This window comes from Sminthopsis crassicaudata, chromosome 3 (genome assembly GCF_048593235.1).
Source record: "Sminthopsis crassicaudata isolate SCR6 chromosome 3, ASM4859323v1, whole genome shotgun sequence".
Classification (NCBI taxonomy): domain Eukaryota; kingdom Metazoa; phylum Chordata; class Mammalia; order Dasyuromorphia; family Dasyuridae; genus Sminthopsis; species Sminthopsis crassicaudata.
In genome coordinates, this window is record NC_133619.1 from 644,842,111 (window position 1) to 644,860,700 (window position 18,590).

General features: G+C 40.4%; 1 protein-coding gene across 5 annotated transcripts in view; it reads left to right on the plus strand.

The window, feature by feature from the left end:
* LOC141564951 (zinc finger protein 2-like) overlaps nucleotides 1-17,986 on the plus strand; it is a 58,009-nt gene extending 40,023 nt beyond the window's left edge. Inside the window, exons 1-5 of one of the 5 annotated variants that reach the window (XM_074307823.1) lie at nucleotides 6,660-6,864; nucleotides 10,408-10,485; nucleotides 11,450-11,576; nucleotides 12,525-12,593; nucleotides 15,403-17,986. In XM_074307823.1, the coding sequence (XP_074163924.1) occupies nucleotides 10,453-10,485; nucleotides 11,450-11,576; nucleotides 12,525-12,593; nucleotides 15,403-17,195 (2,022 nt within the window). In that variant the 5' untranslated portion in view covers nucleotides 6,660-6,864; nucleotides 10,408-10,452 and the 3' untranslated portion in view covers nucleotides 17,196-17,986. Of the gene's footprint in view, nucleotides 1-6,659; nucleotides 6,865-10,343; nucleotides 10,486-11,449; nucleotides 11,577-12,524; nucleotides 12,594-15,059 lie in introns of those variants that run through there. The other 4 variants (XM_074307826.1, XM_074307822.1, XM_074307825.1 and 1 more) reach the window with 4 other exon arrangements.
* Nucleotides 17,987-18,590: the final 604 nt, after the last annotated feature.

Here is an 18,590-nt window from a genome sequence, read left to right on the forward strand (position 1 = left end):
TAAATTAGGGTCAGTTCTCTATATATTTTGGAAATGAGACCTTTGTCAGAACCTTTGTTTTTAAAAATATTTTCCCAATTTGTTACTTCCCTTCTAATCTTGTTTGCATTAGTATTATTTGTACAGAAACTTTTTAGTTTGATGTAATCAAAATCTTCTATTTTATGATCAATAATGATCTCTAGTTTTCCTCTGGTCATAAATTCCTTCCTCCTCCACAGATCTGAGAGGTAGACTATCCTCTGTTCCTCTAATGTATTTATGATCTCATTCTTTATGCCTAAATCATGGACCCATTTTGATTTTATCTTGGTATATAGTGCTAAGTGTGGGTCCATGCCTAGTTTCTGCCATACTAATTTCCAGTTTTCCCAACAGTTTTTTCCAAATAATGAATTTTTATCCCTAATGTTGCTTTTTGGGTTTGTCAAAGATTAGATTGCTATAGATGTACCCTTTTTTGTCCTTTGTACCTAATCTGTTCCACTGATCGACTGGTCTATTTCTTAGCCAATACCAGATGGTTTTGGTGACTGCTGCTATATAATATAGCTTTAGATCAGGTACACTTAGACCACCTTCATCTGACTTTTTTTTTCATTAGTTCCCTTGCAGTTCTCGACCTTTTATCCTTCCATATGAATTTTGTTATTTTTTCTAGGTTCAATTTTATTTTTCAAGCATTTTTTTTTTTTTTTACCTCTTTCAAATTGATTAACTTTATTTTCACAATTTCTTGGATTGCTTTCATCCCCCCCATATTTCCTTGATCTCTTATATGATTTTTGAATTCCTTTTAATGTTCTATGCTTTATGTTCTTCCAGGGACTCCTTTTGGCTTGTTATTCTGATGTTATTCTTTAAGACAGGAATGGCTTATTTTTAACCTCACTATTTGAATATTAACCCAGATATTCTTGTATAGCAAAGTAGGTATTGTCAGGTTCTTTTTTTGTTTGTTTGTTTCCTTTCCTCATTCATCCTGAATTTTAATTTGATTTGATTTGATTTATTTTTATATACATGTTTATAAAAATAAATTTATATTTATTTTTAGCAGCTTATAACAATGACCATTATTATAGTCAAGTTTGATTTCTGTGATCTTCTGAATTCTGTCCGGGGACTCAACCTTATCAACAATTCTCATCTAAGTCACATGTAAGATCCTTCAACTGCTGCCCCTGGAAATGTTTTTGCTCTCTAAAATGCTGCACTTCCCTAGCAAGTACTCATTCGTCCTTGTCCACAGCCCAGCATAATGTCTGGCTAGCACTGGTAACCTGGATCAGAATCATTCCATCTTGCCCTACTCAGTTTTCTTGAGGTGAAAATTCTTGAGGAAATGTGTTTTGCATTATTGCACCTATATATAACTTTTGTAAATTGCTTATCATCTTAAGGTGAGAGGAAGTGAAAAGGGGAAGGAGAAAATTTGGAACTGAAAAAAAAAAACCTTTGAATTATTTAAAACTGGCTTTACTTGTAATTGGGAAATAAAATACTCTTCAATATAAAATATTGAGGTCAATCAACCTCAACCCCCTCTTTTCCAAATTGTCATTTAGACACATAAAACTAGTTTTGTAATTATAGATGTCTTACAATTACCATGTAAGACTGAACTCATTTTATTTTCCTTCTCTTTTCCCTCTTCTAGTTAAGGGACCCACTACTTTTTCAGTCCTTCTGGCTCACAACCAAGATGTCCTCATGAATCCTATTTCTTACCCCCACTTAAATCATGTCAGCCCTGCAAAATCTCTGCCATCCACTGATGTTTCCACCTTCTTGCTATAGCTCCTTGTCACCTCATGCTTGGAGTACTGCAGCAGCCTGCTTGTGGGTTGGCCTGATTCCAGACCATCTAACTCCAATGCGTGCTTCATTTAGCCAACAAGGTGATTTTCCTGAAGATCCAATTTTCCTGGACTCAATAAACACCAGGAATTTTCTACTAACCTGCCAATGTGAATGCTTTCTATTTCTCACTAATTACGGGCAAGGTCCTTACACTTTAGTTCTTTGGGATCTCATGACTTCCTTGCTATTCCAGGAAGATGATTATCTCTTGCCTTCAAGAAATTTCTCTACTATTCTCTGGCCATGTGCTCTCCCTCATTTGTGCCTCCTAGTTACCTTCATTTTCCAACTGAAAGCTTTTTCTTTCTATAGGAAACCTTTAACTGTGTGGAGTAGAAGACCACCGACTTTAATAAATCAGAGGAGTAGAAAACAAAAAGAGTTTTAATTTGCCAGAGCTTGGGAGATTTGAGCATCTCCCACCATCTAGGGTGGTCTGGAAGTGAAGAGAGGTAAGAGACAGTCAGCAGCAAAGATTACATAAGGGGTCTGGGGTAACATTCCCTGTAGGTTGGATTTTTGCCCTCATTAGTTGTAACGTGCTCTCTTGGCAGTTACAATTACTATTCTGTCCTAGACCCACCAGGGTACCTTTGACCACTGTCCTTTGCAGTGTGAACTCTACCCAGCTCGCCTCCTCTGAGGCCTTCAAAGGTCTGTGGTCACAATCTCTTGAATCTATAGCTTAATAACCGGTAGCGCACTCAAGAACAGCCACGTGTAATCTTAAAAGCCTTTATTATACCTACTCACATAACGCCCTGACTGATGTCCTGACTTGTTGGTTCCTGAGTGAACACCTGGTCAGAAGACCCACGTGTTCACTACCAAACTCCTTACCTCTTTTGGCTATCCATCTTGGCTTGGCTACCCAGGCTAGGGGTTAAAGGCTGCCAGGTTAAAGAGAGCGACTGCTGCCTGCAGTGGGCTTATAAAGGGCCTGTGAGGTCACACACACAGCCAATCATCCAGAGAGTCACCCATTATGAAGTTATCTCAATATGGCCAGGATCCCACCCAAGGGCAGTCCTAATATCCACAGCAATTACTTCCGGACCACTCAATCTCCCGATTTGCTGTGGCACCCATTTAAAGGCCCCTTACAATTAGTCAGCAGAAATGACCATATATTCCACCTGAAGGAGCCTGAGAGAAGTGGGAGCATCACTTCAATCAGTTCCTCACTCAAACTACTCCACAATCTTCCTTTGATGATGACCCTATTCCTCCTGCTCAGCTCCCCTGAACCCCCTGCAAACTTCCAAAGGTAGGTTGAGCCAATAAAATAAAAACAACAATCCTACCTGAATTAATTTGCTTATGCAGTATAATTTACCAAAAGTATTTGGTAGTACTAAAATAACAAAATTCATCAGGAACAACAAAATATTACAAATTAGATTGCCAGAAGAATCAATAAGAAGTGTGAAGGAAGATAGTTTAGGTGTTGTATTACAATGGACTCATCATTAAAATAATCACATCTTTCTAAGAAAACTTTAGTGGAATAGATTAGTTACATAAAACTGCATTAAATGATCAAAGCCATCTAGCATTTGATAAACAAAAAAATCTAAGTTTTTGAGACAAGAAACCATCATTTGACAAAAATACCCAAGAAAACTGGAAAGCAATTTGGCAGACACTAATCATGTATCATATAATTAAAACATAATCTATTTTTTTTTGCAATGATTCCCAACAATCATGATGAGAGACACAATGCCTTTGTAAATCAAGAAGTGAAAACATACATTAATCTCTCATTACTTCCGACTGAATACAATATATTCCTTTAGTTTTTCAATCTGTCATCAAACCCCCAGAAACACAAATGTGCAAATCTATTGCCAATGGATGGTCACATGTTAGGATTTTTAGAAGGTGCTAAGTGACTGGAATGGATAGAGACAATAATTATCTAATTTAGCATGGTACTTAACAGTTCTCTAGTTCAGTAATGTATTTACTAGAATTCCATGAGATTCACACCTTTAAGAGAGCATACTTTTAAGGAGCTCCCACAAGCCCAGAAGCCCACTCTCTGGGAGGCAGAGTTCATTCCAACTTCCACCTTTGTGCTGGCTGGAAACATTGAGAGGACTTTGGGAGATTCAGAGTCAGGATTCAGTCGAGGAGATTCACAACTTGGGCAGGACAAAGAAAGACAGAGAAGTGGTGACAGGCTGTCTTGTGGAGAATACTGAAATCAAGATCCAGAAGGCTCCAGAAAAGTAGCTGAGCCCCAAGTGAAGGAGATAAGATTGGTAAAGACACAGTAAAGGATTTGGACTCCTGGCTGCATTTGGGATTACATTGAACTGAACTGAAACTCAGGCTGCATCCAGAAACTCCCCAAGAAACCTGCTCCAAGAGAACGATTATATTTTAGTGAAGAGAATGTTACAGTCACAGACATGCACAGACATTCATTTGCTTTCTGTCACTGCAACAGAGGTGTTTCTTCTTTCACTAAGTAAATTTGTAATCAATTTTTTACTGAAATTGCCAGATCAAGAAGACACAACTATTTCTGTTTCTGCAGGACAGATGGCAGGCTCTTTGACCATGAACCATACTGTTGGCCGTTCACAAGATAAGCAATTGTGAAAAAAATCTTAGATCATTAGAAATATTCTATATAGATGGGACATATTTTCTCATTTAACTGTTAAGGCTGTTTTCTGTTATGAGCTGATCTTTAACCTGTATAACTGTTCCACTACAAAATACATAGAAATGCTAATAACTACTTTGTTGCTGTTCTCAGAATCTTGGAAGAGCACTCTGAGACAGTGTGACCCTAACCAGAACCTTTTAGCATTCTTGATACCCTTGTCGACATTTTTTCTTTGAAACAAATTTAGAACTTTTTGGAAAATGGGATGGCCATGTTTGAAGTTTGCCTTGTGTATCATAGAGACTAGATTTGTTTGAAGCATTCAGACCAGATTGGTTGCTTAATCAGGACATGCTGGTCACCCTGATCCCAGAGCCCTTTGAGGGGCAAGAGATGATGATCTAGACAATGAGGCAAGGAATTTTCTGAGACCTACCTTTTCAGCAACCTGTGTGCTGCATTTGGAAACTACTTCAAGCTGAGCACTAAGCTGTTGTTAACTTACTCCTGGTTTTGAGCTCCATCAATGTAAAACTTCCTAAAGGTTCAGATTTTTTCAATTTCAGCTCTTGCCTCTAGGAGATCAAAATATTAGTGAATTTTCTAATATGCAATCATATCAAACTCTCAGAATCATTTTCCCCCCCCTGAGGTTGGGGTTAAGTGATTTGCCCAAGGTCACACAGCTAGGAAGTTTTAAGTGTCTGAGATCAGATTTGAACTCTGGTCCTCCTGAATTCAGGGCTGGTGCTCTATCCACTGCGTCACCTAGCTGCCCCCAGAATCATTTTTTAGATTAGCATTTTTTATACTGGTTTCCCCAAATCTCAATGTAAGAAAAGTTAGAAGCATAACAATAATATAAATAAGGTTTTTTATTTAAAACAGGAAGAAAAATTGCCAATGAAACTGATGCTGTGTCAATGGTCTAGATTAGTGGCTATAAGAGAGTTCTTAAGAATCCCCTTTAAATTGGCCACAGATTTTAGGAGTGAAGAATTCACTCATTCCCGAATTATTGGCTGCAAAATGAAAGTTTATTATTAGATAGAAATCCATTTGCCGAGAGGCAGATCTATGGTTAAATGGAGTTTTGCACTGACGATGCAGTTTTCAGTGGGCAGAAAGTCCTGGCAGCTGAGTGAGCTACTGAAGTCCATCTGCAAAAGACTTCATTGAAAGAAGCCATTATATTGGGTCTTAGTGAGGGCTGGGACAGCCCAAGTTGGCTCATCTACAAGCTGGGTTTCAGCTTGAGGTGGAATTTGAATAGAATTGAATGAGTTTCTTTCATTCAATAAGGTTGGAATTATTTTAGCTCAGGACTGAACCAGCTGCCAGGACTTTCTGTCCACTGAGAACTGCATTCTCTCAGTGCAAAACTCCATTTCCCAATAGATCCGCCACTATAGAAGTCAGTCTCTGAGCAAACGAATTTCTATGTTGACAATAAACTTTATAATTCGGGAATGAGTGAATTCTTTCACTCCTAAAACCAGCGGCCGATTTAAAGGGGATTCTTAGCAACTCTCTTATCGCCACTAATCTAGACCACTCAGACAGCATCAAAACGACATCAAAGCATTTCTGCATATCTTCCATAGAAAAATCACTTGATCTTTCTGACCACTTGACCCTGTGGACATTCTGCCTTCAGAGTAGAACGGAGTCATTCTGAGCCAATTATGCCGGATGTTTATTCCTACAGCTCCCAATCCTTTGAGCTCAATGTCAAATTTTTAGTGATCTACAGGTAGAGGCTCAGACATCCCTAATACTGGGATGGGAGAACAAGTTTGACTTTTAGTGAGCCCTTTTTCTAATTCAGATTAGGAGGAAATCCAATCCAATCTGGATGAACAATTGAAGGGAGTCCCCAATTTTCCCAAGGTTGAGTTGCAGTCAGCACCTCTAATATGTATGGGACCCACTACTTTCTGTTTGGCTGCGGCCCAGGTTTTATCTAGGCAACTTTTCAGTACCAGAACCAAAGGAGGCAGCCCCCAAACTGTGAATGAGAGTGGGAAAAGGTGGCAGCCTGGGGGGAGGAGATCTCGGAGCTGAACCGCTTGATGGGTGGAATATGAGCTCGTGGGGTGGACTTGAAAATCTGGGAGGAGTCCAGAAGTTGGGCCTCTCTAATGGTCAAGATATTTCACGTGATGGGGGGCGGGGTTTGGGGCGGGGAAGCTGCTCTGGGCCTGAGATCCTGCTCTTGGGCTTCATAGAAGGAGACGGCTCATTTTGGGAAGTCTCAGGGTCGCCCAAGGTGGGGACTCTTGGGCCCGGGAGAAATCTCCGAGAGCTGGCTGGAAAGTGGGACTTCTGCACTTGAGATCTCTCTGCCTCCTGCAAGGCAGCTCTGTAGGGGCAGGTCCCAGGTAGGTCCGTCCACCTCCCGGCATCTCTACTCCCCCCTCCCTGCCCACCTCTGAGCTGTTGCTAGTTGCTTTGTCTTTGCTAATGGGGGATGATCTGACCTTCAGCAGCACAAGCCCTCCTCCCCGTCTTTACTGTTTTTCCCACCCCAGAACTTCCCAAACGTCAGATTTACCGTCCCCGGATTTATCACCGATTCACATTTCCCCAATTTCAGACCTTGCCCACAAGGACCCAGGAGCCCCGCCTTGTTCCTGGATCCCGGTTAGAAACGTGGTGCTTCTGCCTTCCCACTTAGGCCCCGGATAGATGCCAGAGTTCTGCCTGCCCTGAGGACCCACTCTGGACGCGGGCCCCAAAACTCCTGCCTGCCTCTGCCTGGCTCCCCCCATCCCCAGGCTCTTGGGCTGCTGCCGATCAGACCCCAGGCCATGGCTCCCTTGTCCAGGCCCCCTTTAGAGTCACCAAATCTAAGCTCTACCAGGATCCTAGACAACCTCCCCAGCTCCTCCGTAGATCTCAGGGCACAGCCACGCTGCTTTCCCGGGATCCGTGTCCCCCCCCCCCCAAGCCTTCTGCCCCTGCAGTGTCCCTGATCTCCCTCCCCTGAGCTGGGTCAGAATTTCTCTCCCAGATCTGACCTGGGCTCTCCTTTCCTCCTGCTTCCCTGCCCCCTCTTTTAAAGCCCTCAAACCTCCCCTCACCTCTCCCCACCCCCGGGGACCAGATCCCAGGCTTCCCCAGCTTCCCCTGGTGCCTCCATCCAGAGCCATCCTTCCATCCGCAACGTTCATTATATATTCAGAAGGCTTCCACATCCTTCCAGATGTAAACATTTTTCCCTACATTTCAGAGATTAAGGTTACGCATTAGTTCTTCTTCCTGGCCGTCTTTTATAATTGTTTCCTTTTACCCTTTCCTACCCGTCATACACATTTTAGTCCCAACCTTTGCAACTATCTACAATTTATACGGATAACATTTTCTCATATAGAAGTAAATAACTGGCCTTAATAAGGACCTTGGAATTGGTCTTTAGTGTTTTCCTTTTTTCTGGATCTTTTATATTCAATTTTCCATTCAGTTCTGCTCCTTTTGTTACAAAGACACGAAAGTTTTTCAGTTTGTCATATGTCTATGGGACCCTCATTCCATACTGTATTCTAGATTTCTGGGTAAATTATTCAGGATGCAAGTCCAGGTCTTTTGTTCTATGAAATTTAACGTAACCAAACCCATGGTCTTTTGGAATCGAAGCTGCAGGTTTTGTGAAATCCTGACTATTTCTGCAGTGTCTAAGTCTGTTTTATTTTCTGCTTGGATTGCAGGATTTTCTTCTTAACCTGGAAATTGTGAAGTTTTGCTAGGATATTCTTGTAAGGTTTTCTCCTGTGATCTCTTCAGTTGGTAAACAATAGATTTTTTTCTTTTCCCCATTACCTGCTTGTTCTAGAACTTCATTTTCTTTCATAATTTCTTGAAATATGGTATCCAGAGTCTTCTTTTGAATAATAACTTTTAGTAGTCTAACAATTCTTATCTTGTCTCTCATCTAGTTGTTCTCCAATTTTTTTAATGAGATGTTTCAGATTCTCTTCTATGTTTTCTCATTTAATTATTTTTTTTGGTGTTTTGTAACAGCATTTATTTCCTCTGGTTCAATTCTATTTTTCAAGAACTTTTTTGTTACCTCTTTCAAATTGATTAACTTTCTTTTCATAATTTCTTGGATTGCTTTCATTTCCCTCCCTGATATTTCCTTGATCTCTTATTTGATTTTTGAATTCTTCTTTATGTTCTTATAGGAACTCCTTTTGGGCTTCTTGTGTAATTTTGATGTTACCCTTTGGGATAGGAATGGCTTGTTTTTTAACCTCATTGTTTTCTAGATATTAACTGTGATCTTCTTTTATACCAAAGTAGCTATTGTTAGGTTCTTTTTCTTTTGGTTACTCATCCTGAATTTTCATTTGGTTTTATTTTATTTTTAGCTGCTTATAACTGATCATTATTACAGTCAAGTTGGATTTTTGACCTCTGGGTCATACTGGGTAATCCTCAACTCCTCCTTACTGTTATGTTCTGAATTCTGTCCAGGAGCTCAACCTCAGCAACAGTTCTCACCTAAGTTACATGTAGGGTTTCTCAACTGCTGTCCTGGAAATGTTTTTGCTCCCTAAAGTACTTTCCCAGCAAGTGCTCATTCCTCCTTCTCCACAGCCACAGCCCAGCATAATGTCTGGCCAGCTCTGTTAGCCCTTTTGTTTGTGCAAAACCTTTTTAATTCAATGTAATCAAATTTATCCATTTTGTATTTGCTAATATTCTCTATGGCCATAAATGCCTTCTTCTTCCAAATCAGAGAGGCAAACTGTCCCTTGTTCTCCTAATTTATAGTATCGTCCACTATATCTGAACCATGAACTTATTCTGACCTTATCTTGGTGTAGAGTGTTAGAATTTAGTCAATGCCTAGTTTCTGCAATGCTCAAAAATCAATACAGTATTAAAGAATTTGTAATAGGAGCTAATCTTACAAATGACATCTAATCTAACTTCTAACCAGATGTGAATTTTGTCTACATCTCTGAAAACTGCTCCTGCAGCCTTTTCTTGAAGTTGTTCAGTGAAGGGAACTCTGTCCCTGTCAAGGCAAACCCTTTCTTGTTGGGATAGGTCTAGATTTTAGGAAGGTCTTCTTGTTAGCAAGCAAAAATTGGCCTTCATGGTTCCTAAGTCTTCCTGGTATAAGAAAAATTTATCCTTATGTTTCCTTCATTGTTCCCTCAAATTCCAGGATATTTAGTGGGAAAAGAAGGGAAAGGAATAATCATCTCTATATACTTACTGTGTGTCAGGAACTGTGCTAAGTATATAAATGTTAACTAATTTGAGCCCCACAACATGTCTGTGACTTTGGTCCTATCATTTTCTTTATTAATAATTGGGGAAACCGAGGCACACCTGAGTGTGTACTGGAGACACACAGGTAGTAAGAGTATGCGAATGGATTTGAAATCAACCCTTCTGGTTCTGATAAAGGCCTCATCTCCAAAATATATAGAGAATTGACTAATTTATAAGAAATCAAGCCATTGGATATGAATGATAATTTTCAGATGAAGAAATTGAAACTATTTCTCGTCATATGAAAAGGTATTCCAAATTATTGTTGATCAGAGAAATGCAAATTAAGATAACTCTGAGTATGACTAGACACCTGTTAGATGGGCTAAGATGATAGAAAAAGGTAATGACTAATGTAGGAGGGGATGTAGGAAAACTGGGACACTAATACATTGTTGGTGGAGCTGTGTTGCAATATCCTGCCTTTTCTCTCCCATCTTGACTCCACCATTTTCATTTTTCAACCTGCCCCTCCTTTCAGCCTCCCTCCCCCTTGGTTGGGGTCTGTTCCCTAAGGGCAGTGCCAGGGGCTTAATAACTCCCCTGGATCCTCACCCCCTGTAATTTCCTGTAGGCTAGCCCCCTGTCCAGGAAAAGAAGGGAACATCTGTTCAGTTATAATCATCTCCTCCCAACAGTCTGCAGAGGACCAAGGCCTGGCAGGGAACCTAGAGCCAGAGGGAATGGCCCCTGAGAGCTGCAGACCCCCACCCCAGGTGAGTGTATTCTGTCCACAGATGTGGCAACATCAGCCCAAGAGGCCATTTCCACAGATCTGGAGGATGGTCTGTGAGGCTTGCCATCTCTCTTATCTAAGGATCCTTACTTTACAAAAACGGGCAGGAAAGTGAATGCAGTAATAACAACACTCTCCTCCTCTCTGCTATGTTTTAGACTGATTCATTTGGCATCTTGAGCACTAACCCTCTTCCCCCACGTGCTGCCCCGACATGTTTGTTTAAATTTTTCCTCAATATGTATCATTGACAAGGATGAACATTTCACTCAATAATGTCTGTCCTGTAGGTATCATGTCTTTGCTTTGGTCCAGCACCATCTCCCCACCACACACACACACACACACACACACACACACACACACATATACCTTCTAGCCACTCTCTGTCTCCTGTGCCCAAGGTCACTCCAATAGCCACTGACTTTTGAAAACCTTTGACCCTGTTTTCTGGAGCAGAACCTGTTAAGGAACAGGTCCATTCTCCAAGAGCCTCCACAGATGTGGATCATAACATCTTCTAGAGTTCCTTCAGTAACCTGTGTGGAAGGAAAGGGACAAGAACCTTGGTAAGACTTTTTTAGTCTTAAACACAAAACTACTTCATGCCATTTTTTTAAACATAACACTGTCTGATTTCATGTCCACAAATCCTCCTCTCTCTCTAATAGAACCCATAACTTTCCTGATTCCACAGGCAGTAATTTCCTAGTGAGATATTTCTCAGTTTTATTCCAACTGAACATATAAAATGTGTTTCTCTATATTCCACTGGTCTTTGGGGAACTTTGCTTTCATTGCTGGCTCTGAATCCTATAAGGGCTGTCACCTTTGGGCAGATCCCTCCTCCATGCTTCAGGTCCCTTCTGTAAATTGAGGAGCATTGGATCAGGTCAGTTAAAGCATGTTTCAATTCTTAAGTCCTCTGTGTGTTGGTGTTTTAGGAGTTGGTGACCTTCAAGGATGTGGCCGTGGACTTCAGCCCTGAGGAGTGGGGTCTGTTGGACCCGGATGAGAAAGAGCTGCACAAGGAGGTGATGCTGGAGAATGCCGAGAACTTGCTCTCCCTGGGTAAGGAGCGCTTCCCTTGGAACTCTGGAACTGCCATCAACAGGAGTGTCACCATCCCCTCCCTAGGGTGCAGTTTCAGGCTTTTACCAGTTCTCAGAAAGCCCCAAGGGCTGCCTCCTGTCCCCAAGAGACAGGTTCCTCCTGCTGCATGTTCTTCTATGAATGGTCTTTACATTGTAGGATGGAAACCTAGCAGTTTTGTCTGCAAACCTTCTGAAAAGCAACCCTGCCCCTTTTCGCTGAACATGGGATAAGAGAATGAACCCCCTTCTTTTTCGGGGGAAACTTTGTCTTTGCAATGTTATTTTTGGTTAAAAGAAAATAAATTTTTATCTCACTGCTCCTGGTATAACTCATAAATCGCCATTGTTCTTCTTTCATACATCCCCCAAAAGTCTGTACAGATACAGGAGAGAAAGGGAAGGAAGGAGGTTTTTCCATACATTTGCTGAGATCCAGGCCTTGTGCTCAGAGCTTCCTTCATGCACATTATTGCACTTGCTCCCCACCAAAAGCCTGTATTTTGGGCGCCATCTTTATCCCCATTTTACAGGTCTGGAGGCTGAAGCAAACAGATGAAATTACTTGCCCAGATTCATAGAGTGAGGATGTGTCTAAATCCAAATTTGAACTCAGGGCTTCCTGATTGCAGGCCCTGTGCTCCTTTCTCTATGCTATCAGCTGCCTCTAATGTCCAGAAAATGGCAGCTGTGGGATGTGGCCATCCTGCTGAAAAGGAGGCAGCCCAACTGGGATCTTCTGATTCCAGATTGCTTGCATGGCCTTCTTTCCCCTTTCCCCTCATCCCCTGGCAATAAGCACCCTGAAAACCATCTCTGAATTGTCCTTGGAACCACCTAGCGGGCCTCATACCCCAGCCCTATTCCAGTGAGTAATAAATGAGAAGTTTCTCTCCAGGCTCACACCTACTATCTTCCCCCTCCCCAGGACTTCCAGTCCCCAGAGAAGATTTCATCTCTCATGTGGAGAGAGGAGGCCTGAGGAACTCCTGTCTTGGTGAGTGAGTTGCAAGCTGGGGTACAGGCTGCTATCCTGGGAGGCTTCTTCATGTGATGGTCCTGGCGGCAGGGAAACTGGCTTGGAATCCTTTTTCAGACTCTTGTGGTTGTGAAATCCTGAGCACCTCAGTGAACCTCTAACCTCAGTCTCTTCCTCTTTAATATGAGAGGATTGGACTCTGGGCTTTCAGTTCCCTTCTAATGAAGAATCATTTATTCTAGTGGAAGTCTTTTTTGGGATATCCAACAATCTACAACCAAAGAAAGAGGGCTGTATAATATGATTTTTCTTAGGTCTTTCTTAAGCCTAAAACATTTATTTTTACTTCTCTAATTTTCATTTAAAATTTAAAAATGAAATAGAAAAAGACAGAAAAGAACAATTTTTTTAAATGGTGTATGTTCAGCAGAACATAGGGGAGGATTCAAAATATATAATAATGAATATTCATAAATCATAAATGAAAGATATTGTATTTACACCATCCATGGCTTTTTGCTTTCTTGTAGTTTTTCTTTTGTTCTCTGCTTTACACATTTTATTTTATTCTTCCCCCCCCACTTTCTTCCTCTGCCAACTCCCCCAAGCAAGCTATAGTTCAGCACAGATACGTAGGACAAGCAACAACCTCTGAGGAAAGTTCAAGCTGGAATGGATCAGTTGGAAGACTCCCTTTCTGCCTCCTTCCCTCTCTTCTTCCCTTTTCTCTCTTTCCCGTCTCTTTTTCCTTCCTTCCTTCTGTCCACCTAGGAGATCCTATACCCTTACCTACAGATGCTCTTATTTTTCCACCTCTTTCTTCACCACTGAATTATCCCTGAATAGATTTTTTCCCGTCTCTTTTCCTTTCCTCTTCTCTTCTCTTCTCTTCTCTTCTCTTCTCTTCTCTTCTCTTCTCTTCTCTTCTCTTCTCTTCTCTTCTCTTCTCTTCTCTTCTCTTCTCTTCTCTTCTCTTCTCTTCTCTTCTCTTCTCTTCTCTTCCTTTTCCATTTTTCAAATGGAATTAAGTGACTTGCCAGGGACACATATCCAGGAAGTATTAAGTGTGTGAGAACAGATGTGAACTCTGGTCCTCTTGACTTCAGGGGTGTTCTATCCACTGTGCCTTCTAGCTATCCCTATTCCTGTCTTAAGGCACAAACCTTACACCAAAACCAGTCTGATTCTCACTGACTACCCATAGGTCCCTTGCTAAATCCCATTTGGTCTTTGTTTGGGTCCTGATTGACTCAGAGTGAGTGTAAATCCCAATCATTTTTGCTTTGGCCAGAAACCCTGAGGTTCTTCCCAGAGTCACTCATTCATTGTTATTCATTGAGATTTTTTGGCCTGGGTGACAGAGGAGATTTTTTTTGCTTCCATTGCTCCCTTACTTTAATCACTGGATGGGTGCAGCCTCAATCACAGGAGACCTGTGGGAGACCTTACCTTAAGAAGGCCCAGGTTTCCCCTGTTTATCTGCATCCAGAGCCATCTGCAGTAATCCTGATTAATAATTGGCCACTGGAAGCAGATGACTCTGTGGGGGAAGTGAAGCCGATGACCTTGGGGCAGCCCTCCCTCACTTAAATCCAGTCACTCACTTGTCATGAAGTGACCTCCCTCATGTCATTGTCCTCCCTTAGAGGGAATGACTGACAAGAGTGAACCTGGCTCTGCCTTCTTGATTTTCTCTGTTCCCATTCATCAGTTTGTGAATGGGAGTAGAGACCACCATCTTACTCAGAAAGAATTCAGATCTAATTCATCAATTATCTGTGTTTTCCTGGTTCCTGTTGACCAACCTTTGGCCCATTCTTAGAGGATCATTGATCTAATTTATATACCTGACAGCTTTCCTTAGGTAAGGGATAGGGGAGGGAAACACTCCTGGTTATTCCATAAGAGGACCGGGAGCCCTAGGCTCTTGTTATCTTTGTTATGGGATTTATTCATAGGTAAGAGGGAGTAGGAAAGAGACAGAAATAGAAACAGAGATTTGAACCTCAAAGGGACCAGCATTCAAGCACTGAGGTGGGGTTACACCCTATGATCAGCCCTGGGTAATGTCAATCAATCAATAAACATCGATTAAGCACCTATTCTGTTCTATGCATTGCATTGAGCCCTGGGTATACAAAGAGAAGCTGTCAAGAAGTTTTAAATCCAGCATGTAAACTTGGAGATGGCTTGAGCATAAGCAACAGTTTATGAAACTTATTTTTAGCTAATCCAGGCAAAGGAAAGAGTTTTTTTTATGGAAATGCATCATGTTCAACAGATATTTGTATATAAAGAGAGAGGGGGAGGGAAGTTTATGAAGGAAAGAAGAATTTTAGTGGAGAGAATCAAAATCATAGTGACAATGATAGTAGGTAACAAGCATATGGTGCCTACTGTGTGCCAAGAGTTTTATGTTTAATAGCTTATTTGATGCTCCCAACAACCTGGGAAGAGGGTATAATTATTACCTTCATTCTACAGGAAAACTGAAGCAAAGAAGCACATTCTGAGAAGTGCAGAGCTAGGTGGTGCCTGAGATTGAATTTGAAAGAAAGGATTGAAAGTAAAATGGAGAACATCTGTCTAGAACACTGGATTCTAGGTCTAATATCTATTGGAGGGATCTGGATCAGGTTACTCAACTATTCAGAGCTCATAGCCTGTTTTTTAAATTATGAGAACTTTCACCTTCGAGTCAGTTATTAAAAAGAATCTGTCCATTTCATTTTAAAATCTTTTTGGCTGAACAAATTAAATGTCCATGATTTTCTTATCAGCCAGCAGTAGAGGATTATTTATATATGTGTGTGTTTGTTTCTGTCAGATGCAGAGACACCATTTGATATGAAGGAGATGAGTGCAAATCTGAAAATGATCTCATGGAAAGACCTTTTTCAATATCGTGAATACAGGACTGTTCTTATTAAGCAGAAAAGAAACCATACTGGAGAGGAACACTGTGAATGGAATACACACAAAAAAGCTTTAAGAAAGAGTTCCAGTGTTGCTAATGATAATAATATATATCCTGCAGAGAAAACACCTGAGTGTCATGAACGTGGTAATGCTTTTCTTGTCCTCTCTTCCCTTGCCAAGCACCACAGAATCCATGCTGGAGAGAAACCTTATGAATGTAAGAAAAATGGGAAGAGTTTGAAAGAGCGATCTATTTCTGCTCAACATGAGAGAATTCACACAAAAAAACAATCTTACATATGTAATCAATGTGGAAAGGATTTTCAGTATTATTCCAAACTGGCTCAACATCAGAGAATCCACACTGGAGACAAGCCTTATGAATGTAAGCAATGTGGAAAGGCTTTCACAAAGCGCTACTACCTTAATACACACCAGAGAATCCATACTGGAGAGAAGCCTTATGAATGTAATGTATGTGGAAAGGCTTACATAAAGAGCGCCAGTCTTCTTGAACATCAGAAAATTCATACTGGAGAGAAGCCTTATGAATGTAATCAATGTGGAAAGACTTTTGTACGGAGTTGCATTCTTCGTGAACATCAGAGAATCCACACTGGAGAGAAACCTTATGAATGTAACAAATGTGGAAAGACTTTCATGCGGAGTTACAGTCTTATTGCACATCAGAGAATCCACTCTGGAGAGAAGCCTTATAAATGTAATGATTGTGGAAAGACTTTCAAATGTCACTCTAATCTTGCTAGCCATCAGAGAATGCACTCTGGACAGAAGCCTTATCAATGTAACGAATGTGGAAAGACTTTCACATACTGTTACACTCTTACTAAACATCACCGAATCCACACTGGAGAGAAGCCTTATAAATGTAATGAATGTGGAAAGGCTTTCACACACTGTTCCACTCTTACTAAACATCAGAGAATCCACACTGGAGATAAGCCTTATGAATGTAATGAATGTGGAAAGACATTCATAGATCGCTCCCATCTTGCTAGCCATCAGAGAGTGCACACTGGAGAGAAGCCTTATGAATGTAAAGAATGTGGAAAGACTTTCATATGGAGTTACAGTCTTCTTGAACATCAGAGAATTCACACTGGAGAGAAGCCTTATGAATGTAATCAATGTGGAAAGACTTTCATACGCAGTTATAGTCTTCTTGAACATCAGAGAATTCACACTGGAGAGAAGCCTTATGAATGTAATCAATGTGGAAAAGCTTTTACACAGAGTTACTGTCTTCGTGAACATCAGAGAATTCACACTGGAGAGAAGCCTTATAAATGTAATGAATGTGGAATGGCTTTCACAAAGCGCTCCTACCTTGATGTGCATCAGAGAATCCACACTGGAGAGAATCCTTATGAATGTAATAAATGTGGAAAGACTTTAACATCTCACTCCAGTCTTGCTGTCCATCAGAGAATCCACACTGGAGAGAAGCCTTATCAATGTAATGAATGTGGGAAGGCTTTCACATATTGTTCCAGTCGTGCTAGACATCAGAGAATCCACACTGGAGAGAAGCCTTATGTATGTAATGAATGTGGAAAGGCTTTCACACAGCGCAGCAGTCTTGGTAAACATGAGAAAATTCACATTAGACAGAAACCTCATGAATATGGAAACCTTCAGACAAAGCTCAAATCTTGCTTAACAACAGATAGAGCACATTAGCAAAAAACTTTTGAGTGTCTGGATTAGGTAAAGTTTTTAATATATGTTAGTCCCTTACTAGACATGGTAAATTCCATACCAGGTGTAAAATCTCATTCATATAATTCATTTGGAAAAACATTCAGGCTCACTTCATCCCTGAATTGCCTCCAGAAAATTCCTAGAAGATTGAAATCATGGATAAAGGCATAAAGATGGAGGGCAGAAACATTATAAAAAATGTATTTTCAGAAAGGCTTTCACCTGGATTTCATACTTTGAGTATTTTGAGCTTACTACAAATGAAACACATGAATATAATAAAGGCCTCTTTACAGCTCAGATCTCATTAGACATTGCAATTTTATATATGTTTTTAAAGGTGGAAAAATAGATTTGGGTTTTTCTCTGAAGTCCCAAGATTGGTGTCCAAAGAAGAATCTTTATAATGAAGGAAACCAATTGTTTTAATCTCCTTTCTCAATAATGATTAAGAAATTTGTTTATCTGATTTTAAATTATTTTTACTACTTAATTTTCCTCTTCATTCTCTTATTTATTCCTAAATTCTTTGGCTTTCCATCTGTGTGTGTCCAGATTCTAATTTTCTTTTAATATCCATAAATAATAAGATGATTCAGACCATTCCCACACTTGTGATAGAGGGAACCGTCCACTTAGTAATTTCACTTTTTTTGTTGTTTATTTGCTTTTTGTTTTCTTTGTCATTTTTGATGATCTCATTTTTCTTGTGCAGCATGATAAATGTGGAAATATGTAAAAAAATAAAAATAAAATATCTGTACATGTGTCTTAGGTCTCCATTTTGACCTTATCTTATTTAATTCCATTGGGTATGTTCGAGGGAAAGTCAGGCCTTTTTAGAAAGCTGACCCTCAGAAGAGTGCCATCGTTTAGGATTACCATTCCAGAAAAATTTTCCTTCTGTACCATTGCTTAGTCTTGCACTAACCACTTTGCAACATCAGAAAGCTTTGGAATGTATAGTTCCTGTTCTACAGATAGAACAGAGAGGTGGTGAAATATCATCTTGAGTTCTCACAGCCATCGAACAGAGGACAAGCTACAGGGAAAATCTGAGCCGGCCTGAATCCTCTGCCTCATTGAAACTGGCCCTTAACCTCTCTCTGTTATTCTGTGCTACCTTGAGATAAAGAAGGATTCTTGAAGCTCATCTAAGGAGTGATGAGCGTGACTTAGAAAATAGGGCAGGAGGAAACACGTCAGGGTAACAAAACATATCCAAGGCAGAAAATGCAACAGCAAGCTTGATACATTATTAAGAGTATTGTGTTGATTGATTCAGTTCCACAATCTGTTTGCAATATCATGAGAATCAATATCATCAATCTGAGAATCAGCTATTTTATGTTGTATCTTAGACAATTAACTAAT